At 37.8% G+C, this 12102-nt stretch overlaps 1 protein-coding gene across 3 annotated transcripts in view; it reads left to right on the forward strand.

Moving 5' to 3' along the window:
• Positions 1–12102, forward strand: part of LOC102839900 (serine/threonine-protein phosphatase 2B catalytic subunit alpha isoform-like) — a 449181-nt gene that overhangs the window by 425368 nt on the left and 11711 nt on the right. For all 3 annotated transcript variants that reach the window (XM_006872721.1, XM_006872720.1, XM_006872722.1), the window contains one exon: positions 5705–5789. In XM_006872721.1, coding sequence (XP_006872783.1) covers positions 5705–5789 — 85 coding nt within the window. The remainder of the gene's footprint in view (positions 1–5704; positions 5790–12102) is intronic.

Genomic DNA, 12102 nt, shown 5'->3' on the forward strand with positions numbered 1-12102 from the left:
GAAGAATTGATGCATTTGAGTTATGGTGTTGGAGGAGAATATTAAAAGTGCCATGGACTGCCAAAAGAGCAAACAGATCTATGTTGGAAGAAGTGCAGCCAGAGAGTGCTCCTTGGAGGCCAGAATGACCAAACCTCGTGTCTCATACTTTGGACATATTTTCAGGAAAGACCAGTCACTGGAGAAGCATATCATGTTTGGTAGGGTGGAGGGTCAGAGAAAAACAGGAAGACCCCCCAGCAAGATGGACTAGCAAAGTGGCAGCATCAATGGGCTCAACCATAGCAACATTTGTTAGGTTGGTCCAATACCATGGCACCTAACAACAACAAACAAGATATGTTTGGCTTTATTAGATAACCTTTGGACTGCTAACTGACAGTTAGGGTCCTTGGAACCTCTCTACAGGGTCGCTATGAATCTGACTGATTCCAAGCACTTAACAATAATGACAACAATTGAGCATTAATGCTTTTTACTTAGCTAGTTTTCATTTTTGATAAAAATATATTGAAACCCAAGTAAAATTGATTTTAATGGACTTATAAAGCAAAATTATAGAAGTTCAATTTTCTCCTGGTGGTGGTTAGAGTTAGGAGATGTGGAGAATGTTAACTACAGTGAGAGTTCTTTGCCACTTTCTTCCAGCCCCCTCATGCAACCTCCATGTAAAATAAAGAAAAGGAAAAAGAGACCTTTTTCCAAAGCTATTTTTTTCCTTTTCTTCTAAGCCTAGTTCTTCCAAGTGGAGTTTCAGACATATTGAAAAAAAAAATTGTAACATTAAATTTACCACTTACTTTGTACAATTATATTCTGACTACTTGAGTTTTTTTTTATTACATTGATATCTGCCTCCCTTATGTATCTGTCAATCCATCTTTTTTTTTTCAAGTACACAAAAAGAGTAAGATATAGTTATCAGCTCACATAACCCCTAAGCTATTAAGTATGCATATCGTTCAACGGAGTTCAGGATTTGCCAATAGCTACAGATTGATTTACATGCATGCATAAATACTATATGTGCCACTCATTGAGTTTTGACAGTACATTTACATGTTGAGTCTAATCCCCTATCATCCAAAAAGTTCCCTCATATATGCCTTTCCAATCAATTCCCACTCACTGTTTTAAATTTTTATCACCACAGATTAGTTTTGTTTCTTCTAGAACTTCATGTTAATTAAATTGTTCATGTTGTACTTACTTTTGTGCAGTTTCTCTTCATTTGCTTATTTATCAGCATGATGTTTTCAAGTTTGATCCATGTTGCTGCATGAATCTGTAGTTCATTTAGTTCATTCTGCTTCTTTTTTTTTCCTTGCTGAGTACTATTCCACTTAGGAATTCATATGGCAAATTTTGTTTATGCTTTCTCCTTTGAGGGACAATTGGGCACTATTTATACCATAATTACTGTCATGATTCAGCTATTGTAAATATTCATGTTACTAGTCCTATTGTGAGCATATACTTTATACCTCAGAGTGGGTTTTGTAAGTTTTATTTATAATTATTAATTTTAGAAATAAATAATGTTTAGTTTTATAAGAAACTGCCAAACTTTTTTAAAGAAACTGTGAAACTATTTTCCAAAGTGCTTTTGTACAATTTTACTTTCTCACCAACAACATGTGAGATTTCTGGTTACTCCAACTCATTACCAACATTTATCATTGTCAGTTTCTTTTAAAGTTTTACCGTTCTGATGAGTGTGCTGTGTTATCTCATTGTGACTAATTGTCACTTCCCCATAGTTCTCCTCAACTCCCATTCACACCCTAAACTGTTAGAAACCATCTCCTTCCCCACCAAATTCTTTCAAAATTGTTATTTTTCAATGTGTCTGTGGTCTAAAAATTACACAATCTAAGGATGCCTTCCTAGTGCCTATCTTATTTGATCCCTTTGTAGTAGATGACATTGTTCAGCATTCCACTTCTTAAGAATCATTGGTTGGGTACTCTTCCTACCTCTACCTGTTCCCTCTCTGCCTGTTCCCTCCTTCTATAGATCATGGCCCCTGTACCCATTCCTGGAAAAATGACATGATATTTGGTAAAGTAGAGGTATCACTGGAAAAGTGGAAGGCCTCCAATGATACGGATTGGCACAGTGACTGTAACAATGGGCTCAAACATAACAATTGTAAAGATGTAGAACTGGGCAGTTTATTGTGTTGTACATTCGGTGGGTCTGAATCAGAACCAACTCAGCGGCACCTAACAACAACATGTATCTTCCACTGGTTTCTCCTCTTGTCAGTCCTTCAAGGCTGCCTTCTATTTTCAATGTATTAGAGCTCCTCTGGTAGCGTAGTGGTTACAAATCGGGCTGCAAACCACAAGGTCAACAGTTTGAAACTACCAGCTGCTCTGCGGGAGAAAGATGAGGCGATCTGCTCCTGTAAAGATTTACAGCCTCGGAAACCCTGTTCAGGGTCACTATGGGTCGAAACTGACTCGATGGCACTTAACAACAACAACAACAACAACATCTTTAGGAAACTTTGTAATAGCCATCACCTTCGAAGCACTTCAGGAGCCCTGGTTACTTACTAATTGGGCTGCAAACTGCAATGCCAGCAATTCAAATCTATCAGTCACTCTATGGGAGAAAAATGAGACTTCTTGGTCCCATAAAGATTTACAGCCTTAGAAACCCTGTACAGGGCTTCTGTGAGTCAGAGCCAACTCTACGGCACACCACCACCACCACCACCATACACTTGTTAATACTATCCAAGTGTGTTTTCCTGTTGAACCATTTTCTCCTAAAATTCTTAAATATGTTAAATTAACTGAAATGACATTCTTTTTCCCCTCTACTGAAATGTGCTGTTCTTCCTATGTTCCCTGATTCTCTTAATTGTCAATTTATCCATTCCCCTGGGAATTATCCTAAAGAAGTCATTTCACTCTTCTCCGTCTTTATTCCACAACCTTGACAAGTAGTCCTGTCTATCTGGTGACCGTAAGCACCAAATCTTTCTGCTTCCAGTCTCTTCCTTTTATAATTCCTTCTCCAAAATAAAACCACACAAATCTTGCTGAGGGACTCCTGGTATGGCACTGTAGGATAACCACTGGACTGCTAAATACAAAATCAGTGGTTCAAACTCACCAGCTGCTCCTATAAAGATTTACAGTCTCAGAAAATAGAGGGTTTCTGTGGTCAGAATCATCTTGATGTTGGTGTATTCCAGTGGTGTTAAGTAAATGATTAACAACTGACACTCTAGTGGAGAAACGACCCTGGGTGATAGCATTTATAGTTTTCCATAGTATAATTCTCCCACTAAGCTGCCAACACAGAGTCAACCAGAGCTATGCCTAGTATGTGCTCTCCAGTTATCTGAAGCTAGCGTCAACGGACCACTGCTATGTCTATGTAATATTTGTCACAATCCATTGTCGTCATTCACATGATCACTCCAAAAGCAGAAACCATGTCTTATTCAAACTTCTATTGATTGTAGCTAGCATATGACAGGCTACATAGGATAGGATACATGTGAATACTTTCTGAATGACAATTTAGGTAGTAGGTTGTGTTCTACTGTGAACACTTTCTGCACTCCCATAATTCACTTAAACTGAGCAATTTATAATAGTAGCATAGCCAGTGATACTGTGAGCTGGATGACAGAGCCAGCATCTGTAATATGTGGCAGGTAAGATTCACCTCACCCTAGCACTTGTCCTTTCAGAAGCTGAGAGCCAGTGGGGATGCACCACTCACCCAGCAGGCCACTTGGCATAGATACCTTTAAAACTTTAGGAGAAGCCAGCAAGGTGCTAAGTTAAGGGCAGGAAGGACACATGTCAAAGAGAATCTTTAAAGATGCCCTTTATCTATACAGTAGCCTCCACCACTTAGAGGGAGATTGAGTATTTAGGGCTGCCTAGATTCTGGATATAATAGCCTCACATCCCAGGCATTAAAGAAGATCAGAACTTAAAAACTGAATTGAAGTCCAATACAGGAGTGATAATTATTTCAATGGAGACACAAAATGAAGTTTTATTTTAAATTACTATTTTTTTAAATATATAAAATGATACCTTTCTGTTTGGGGCTTTGAAGCTGAAATAAATAATTGTATTCTTATCAATGAAAGACAACCGTTACATTTGTATACAAAAGGTGTTTTCTATGCCTTCATTATTTAATATATCAAATTTTAATTTGAGTTACTGTTGTTCCTTTTCAACAGCTTAAATGATCAAGTACCAAGGATGCTGAATACTACATTTTATTTATATGTTGCAGTTATTGAAACTCTGAAAAGTATACATAGTTCTTTGAAATTCCTACTGAATTCTAGAATGTGAGGAATCCCAATGGAACTTAAGTATTTGAAAAAGTTTGAGCAATTTCAGGGAATTATAAAAAACAGGAATAGCGATACTGACTACAAAGACCTTTACATCTAAACTTAATTTTTTTTAAATTTGCATTGTTCAGGTCCTTTAAGTTAAATTACATGCTATTTCAGGTATTTTATTTAGGTATTACATTTTTATGATGTTATAAATGTGTGATATTAAGTTTAATTTTTCTTTCTATTCATTGGAAAATTTTGAAAGTAATTCCCACAGTAAAATTTTTCTGTGTAAAATTAAAAAAGACGAGCTTTACTGTCTCTTCTGTCTGTCTATGGTCAAATTACTTGACTAAGTAAGCATAAACTTCGTTGTTGTTGTTACATGCCACTGAGTCAGTTCTGACTCATAGTGACCCTGTATAGGGTTTATAATGAGCGGCTGGTAAGCTTGAACCACTCAGTTCTGGAGTACACATTTTGCATATGAGTATTATCCATAGCTTGTCATGATTCACACAGTCAGAAAACTTTTCATAGCCAATAAAGCACAAGTAAACATCTTTCTGGTATTTTCTACTTTCAGCCTACACCCGTCTAATATTAGCTGTGATATACCTAGTTCCACGTTCTCATCTGAATCTGACTGGAACCTCTGGCAGTTCGCTGTCAATGTACTGTTGCAGCCATTTTTTAATTAACTTTAGCAAAATTTTACCTGCATGTGATATTAAAAATATTGTATGATGATTTCCACATTCCATTGGACCACCTCTCTTTGGAATGGGTACAAATTTGGATCTCTTCAAATCAATCAGTTGGTCTGGTAGCTGTCTTCCAAATTTCTTGGCAGAGATGAATGAGTGCTTCCAGTGCTGCATCAGTGTGTTGAAAGATTTCAATTTGTATTCCATCAATTCCTGGAGCCTTGTTCTTTGCCAAGGCCTTCAGTGCACCTTGGACTTCTTCCTTCAGTACCATTATGATTCTTGGTCATATGCTACCTTTTGAAATGATTGACCATTGACCTTTTGGTAAAGTAACTCTGTGTATTCCTTCCATCTTCTCTTGGTGCTTTCTGCATCACTGATTATCTTAACCATTGCTGTTGATATTGATAAGTTTCTGAGGAACAGTTAGTGGGTTTGATCTGATGACCTTTTTGTTTACAGTTCAGTGCTAATCCTACAGCGCCACATCAGAAGTCCATGGAATCCTTTTGTATTGCAAGCTGACGCTTGAGTATTTTCTTTAGTTCTTTCCTTTTGGTTTTTTAAACTCCAGGTCTTTGCACATTTCATTATATTTATTTATGGAAAAATAATCACAGTTAAATAAAAAGTCACTTACTACCTGATTTTCTGTCTTAAACTATAGGAGCAACAGCTGCAGCCCGGAAGGAGGTGATAAGGAACAAGATCCGCGCAATAGGCAAAATGGCCAGAGTGTTCTCGGTTCTCAGGTGGGATCATGTTTTTAATGTTTCTTTTCTGATATTTATTATGTGCTTTTTATTCAGTAAATATTTAAGTATTTTATTACAAAAGGTTTTCTTTTTCTTAATTATTTTTTTTTCCTCTAAATGGAATTGTTGGTTTCTCACTATTCTAGTCAAGTTGAAATCTACTAAATTATTTCTATAAAGAAAGCCTCTATAAATAGAGTGGCTCACATGTTCACCTCTGTTTGTTACAGGACTTTAACACATTTATTTTCCAGTAGAGTGAACATCTCATGAAACAGCAGAGCCTTCGTGACCCTTATTGTGGTCCATTCTGGTTCCATATGGAAAAAGATCAATGTATCAGATGCATTCACTAATAGATTTCTAGGGAATAAACTTCAACCATAAGGCATATTTACACTATTCTCTATTATTCCAATAAATCACTGAGAAAAAAAAAACAAAAAACAGCACCACAAAACTTAATGCTTTCATTCCTTTGGAGTAATTTGTTGTTTAAACAGAGCAGGAATCATGCTCAGTTTGAGAAAACAATTTCTTCATGGTAATTCACTGTATATTTCTCAAGTATTTTCATATTTGAGAATTACACAGTTTACAGTCATACATGTTAACAAAGGTAAGTAGGAATACCTTCTACAAATTGCATAATTACATCTACGTATTACATAATTTCATAATCTGACTTCTGCCTAACTTTTGTCTCAACTCTTATTCATTGAGTAAGCTCTACTGGCTCTTTTGATTTCTCCTTTTGCTATTTCTATCCTGTGAGTAGTAAGTAGGAGTCCTGGTGTTGCGCTGTGGGTTAATGCACTGGACGGCACTGTCAGTTTGAACATCACGGTTGGTGATTCAGGCTCACCAACCACTCTTTGGTTATACAGGGTCTCTATAGGTTGGAACAGACTAAACAGCACTTAGCAACAACAACAAGTAGTAACTATGGAGTCCTAGTGTGTAGCACTGTGTGTTAATGCACTGGACTACAAAGTTAGCTCATCACCTGATCCTTGGAAACTCTATACACGGTTGCTATGAGTCATAACTGACTTGATGGCACTGGTAGCGTAGTGGTTATGAATCGGGCTGCGAACCTTAAGGTCAGCGGTTCGAAACTACCAGCCGCTCCGTGGGAGAAAGATGAGGCTTTCTACTCCTGTAAAGATTTACACCCTCGGAAACCCTGTACAGGGTCGCTATGGGTCGGAACCGACTCGACGGCACTTAACAACAACAACAACAACATGTAGTAACTAAAGGAGCTCTGGTAGCATAGTGGTTATGAGTCGGGCTGCTAACCTCAAAGCCAGCAGTTTGAAACTACCAGCCTTTCCATGAGAGAAAGATTTCTAGTCCCATAAAGATATACAGCCTCAGAAACCCCATACAGAGTTGTTATGAGTTAGAACTGACTCCAAGGCACACAACCACCACTGCCAGTAGTAACTAGGAGTCTTGATGTAGCGCTGCAGGGTAATGTGCTGGACTACAAGGTCAGTTGAGCCACAAAGTCAGCAATTCAAACCCACTTAGCCACTCCTCAGAAACCCTATACAGGCTGACTATGAGTCGGAACTGATTGGATGGCACTTAACAACAACAGTAGTAACTGGAGAGTCCTGGTGTGGCATTGCAGGATAATACACTGGACTGCAAGGTTGGTTTGATCTGCAAGGTCGGTGCTTCAGACTCACCAGCCGCTCTTCAGAAACCCTATAGAGGGTCACTGTGAGTCAGAGTCAATGCAGCAACACTTAATAACAACAACAAGTGGCACAGTAGGAAAAGCACTAGAGTTTCAATCACAGACTCATTGGCTCAAAATCACCAGCTGTTTCTCTGAAACTCTATACAGGGACGCTATTGGTCAGAACTGACTTGACCGTACTTAACATCAATGAGTAAGTAAATGACTTGATACATGGGAAGGATGAAAAGCATTACAATATTTTCCAGAAAACACCTAATTAATGTGTGGTATCCAGCCCAATGACAAAGTGTTATTAAAACTAAAAATAGAGAATTGTTGCTCCCTACAAGTGTGGCACCATAGGATGAGCACTCGTCCTCGAGGTCAGTTTGAACCACAAGGCTGGTGGTTCAAACTCAACAGCTGCTCCTTGCAAACCATATGAAGGGTCGCTATGAGTTGGAGCCAATTCAAGGGCACCTAACAACAGCTTAATTAGAAGTCCTGGTGTGGTGATGTAGGATAAGCACTCGACCACAGGGTTGGTGGTTGAAACTCACCAGCTGCTTCTCGGAAACCTTGTACAGGGTTGCCATGAGTCAGAACCAACTTGATGGCACTTAACAAAAACAACAGCCTAGTTAATGGTACTGCCTTTGTTCTAATGCTCTACCTTCTTAACTAAACTTTGAGGACTCATTCATTCAATAAAAAAATAAATACATACAATAATTAAACTTAATGCACTGATCATACAGGAAATAATAAGTGGGAGACAATGCCCATATTTTATAGTACATAGTTAACAAAGAATTTCTGTGTAATGGCATTTGAGTAAGCCAAGGAATTACTTTATAAAGATATGGGGAAGGCTGTTCAAAGCAAGAGGAGTCCTAGTGGTGCAGGTTTAAGCATTTGACTGTTAACTAAAAGGTTAGCAGTATGAACCCATCAACAACTCCATGGGAAAAAGATGCGGCAGTCTCCTTCTGTAAAAATTGTTGTTGCTAAATGCTGTCGAGTCAGGTTCCAACCCCCAGCAACCCTGTGTAGGGTTCCAAGGAACAGCTGGTAAGCTTGAGCCACCCGCCTTGTGGTTCAAACCGACTTTGCAGTCCAGCTCATTAACCCAGGACTCCCTGTAAAGTTTGATCGTTGGAAATCCTCTGGGTCTGTTCTACTTGTAGCATCTTACAGTGTTCCTTTGAGTCAAAATCATTTCAACAGCATTAGGTTTGATTTTTATTGACTCAAAGCAAAAGACATAGAAAGTGCAAAGACCCTTTGGCATAAACAAGGTCAGCATATTTGAGGAAAAGACCTCTGTGGTTCTTGGTTCTGTGAGTTCACTAATTGTCTTTAATATATGAGGATGCTTCATTCAAATTAGCCAGAGTACAGCCATTGGTGGTGGTGGTAATGTGCCGTAGAGTTGGAAGTGACTCATAGTGACCCTCATAGTACAGGGTTTCCGAGGCTGTAAATCTTTACAGGAGCAGAAAGCCTCACCTTTCTCCCGTGGAACAGTTGGGAGTTTCGAACTGCTGACAGTGAGCTTATCAATTCATTTACATTGAACTCCTGAGCACTGTAATTCATGCCTTAACAAAGTTAAGGGTTTTTTTCTGTGTTTTTTTTTTTTTTTTAAATGTGTTTTCCTTTTTTTAAAAGTGTGTTTTCTTTGTATGGCACACATCTCAGCCTTCTCGTACTGAGGGACACTAAATGATACGTCAGCACTATGCTTGGGAGCCTACCAAAAAATGAAAACATAAAGGTATAAAAATGTGGAAAACTTGACTTCCAATAGACTGCATCAAGAATATTTGTTTACATTTTGACAGCTGAAATAAGAAGGCAAATAGTTCCATTTGCCTGAACTGGGAGTATGTGTGTTAGGGACTCAAATTTTATGTGCCTCTGTCCACAAATAACCATGAAAGCATCATGAGTATCAAATTTTGGATTGCAAATACATTTTAACAAGTAGTCAAATTCACAAACAGAGGACCCAGGAATAATGAGAATTTGCTATTCTAGAATAGGGAGGTCTATTGTGACAGAAAGTAGATTAGTAGTAGATTAGTAGTTACCTATGGCTAGAGAGGAGGCCTGGTGTGGCACTCTGGGCTAATGTGTCAGACTGCAAAGTCTTTTGAACTGCAAGGTTGGTGGTTCAAGCTCACCAGCTGCTCCTTGGAAACCCTATACAGGGTCGCTATGGGTCAGAATTGATTCAGCAGCACTTAACAACAACAACAACATGGCTGGAGAGGAATGACATATAATATCTATGAGATGCCAATTTCTTTTTTGAGGTAGTGAGAATATTCTTCACAATAATGTGGCGATAGTTGCACAGCTACAGGAATACTTTAAACTGTATGCTTTACATGGATGAATTGCATGATGTGTGAATTATATCTTAATAAAAACCCTGGTAGTATAGTTGGTTACACAACGGTGTGAGTCCAACAGGCACTATACAGGAAAGATGGGACTTTCTGCTCCCATAAACTCGTACAGATTTGGAAGCCCCATATCAGGTTCCTATGAGTTGGAACCAACTCCATGGTATACCACACCCACCATCATAAGAGAAATTATGGACTGGATCAGTTATAATGTGAGAAATAGCAAGATTTTGAAGATAGAACCCTCAAGATTTAATGATGGAATTGATGTATAATGACAGAAAATGAAAAGTAGTTGAGGGAGATCCTTTAAGATTAAGCAATAAAAAAAGAGAATTGTGAATTGCTGAGTAGAAGGAAGATAGTGAAAGTAGCAGGCTTGGAAACAGTTTCAATCCTATGTGATTAATGTTAGGTATTTTCATGAAAATGTGGAGTAGTTCACTATATTATAGGAATTTTAAACATTTTTCTAGCTACTTAAGTTGATGACAATGTCTGCCTGGAGGGAATTTATATTATGATATGAAGTTCTTCTGATGTTATTTGATCATTGTGGTTTATTGAGAAGAAAATTATTACTTTTATAACATCAGAATGATTAATAAATGTAATTGAAATGATTATGTATCTAAAATTGGTTGTAAAGCAACTGTCATAGTAATAAAATCTTTTTTTAAAAAAGAAATCACAACAGAAAGAGGCTAAAAAAGAAAAACGGGAAAATGTTACTAATTGCTTATTAGCTGTTTCCATTATTTTGCATATTCATTATGTAATGAAAAAATTCTTTACTAATCACCTAAATGCAACTTTCAGTTCTTTAATCTATAGATTAAAAAACCACTTGTCTCTCAGTTTGTGGCTTGTGAGTTGCTGTGATTCTGAAAGCTATGCCACCGGTATTTTAAATACCAGCAGGGTCACCCATGGTGGACAGGTTTCAGATGAGCTTCCAGACAAAGACAGACTAGGAAGAAGGAGATATGAACTACCTCCATATATTTAGTCACTGAAAATCTTATGAATAGCTGAGAAACACTGTCAGATATAGTGCTGAAAAATGAACCTCTCAAGTTGGAAAGCACTCAAAATACGACTGTAGAAGAGCTGCCTCCTCAAAGTAGACTTGACCATGATGGCGTGAATAAAGCCCATGGGACCTTCATTTGCTGATGGGGCCCAACTCAAAATGAAGAGAAACAGCTGCAAATGTCCACTGAAAATCGGAACATGGAATGTACGAAGTATGAATCTGGGAAAATTGAAAGTTGTCAAAAATGAAATGGAATGCATAAACATCGATATCTTAGTGAGCTGAAATGGACTGGTATTGGCCATTTTGAATCTGACAATAACATGGTTTACTATGCCGGGAATGACAAATTGAAGAGGAATGGTGTGGCATTCATCGTCAAAAAGAACATATCCAGATCAGTCATGAAGTACAACGCTGTCTGTCATAGGATAATATCCATGTGCCTACAGGGAAGCCCAGTTAATACTACTATTATTCAAATTTATGCACGAACAACTAAAGCCAGTGATGATGAAACAGAAGCATTCTACCAGCTTCTTCAATTTGAAATTGATCAAACATGCAATCAAGATGCATTGATCATTACTGGTGATTGGAATTTAAAGGTTGGGAGCAAAAAAGAAGGATCAATAGTTGGAAAATATGGCCTTAGTGATAGAAATGATGCTGAAGATTGCATGATAGAATTCTGCAAAACCAATGATTTGTTCATTTCAAATACCTTCTTAAGACAGCATAGGAGACCTCACCAGATGAAATACATAGAAATCAAGTTGACTACATCTGTGGAAAGAGATGATGGAAAAGCTCCATGTATCAGTCAAAACAATGCCAGGGACAGACTGTGGAACAAACCATGAATTACTCATACGCAAATTCAAACTGAAGCTGAAGAAAATGAAAACAAGTCCACAGGAGCCAAACTATGACCTTGAATATATCCCACCTGAATTTAGAGATCATTTGAAGAAAAGATTTGATACATTAAACACTTAAGACCAAAGACCAAAAGAGTTGTGGGATGACATCAAGAACATCATACATGAAGAAAGCAAAAAGTCATTAAGAAGACAAGAAAGAATGAAAAGGTCAAAATGGATGTCAGAAGAGACACTAAAACTAGCTCTCCAACGTAGATATGCTAAAGCAAATGGAAGAAATGAG

Source organism: Chrysochloris asiatica, unplaced genomic scaffold (genome assembly GCF_000296735.1).
Source record: "Chrysochloris asiatica unplaced genomic scaffold, ChrAsi1.0 scaffold00211, whole genome shotgun sequence".
Taxonomy (NCBI): domain Eukaryota; kingdom Metazoa; phylum Chordata; class Mammalia; order Afrosoricida; family Chrysochloridae; genus Chrysochloris; species Chrysochloris asiatica.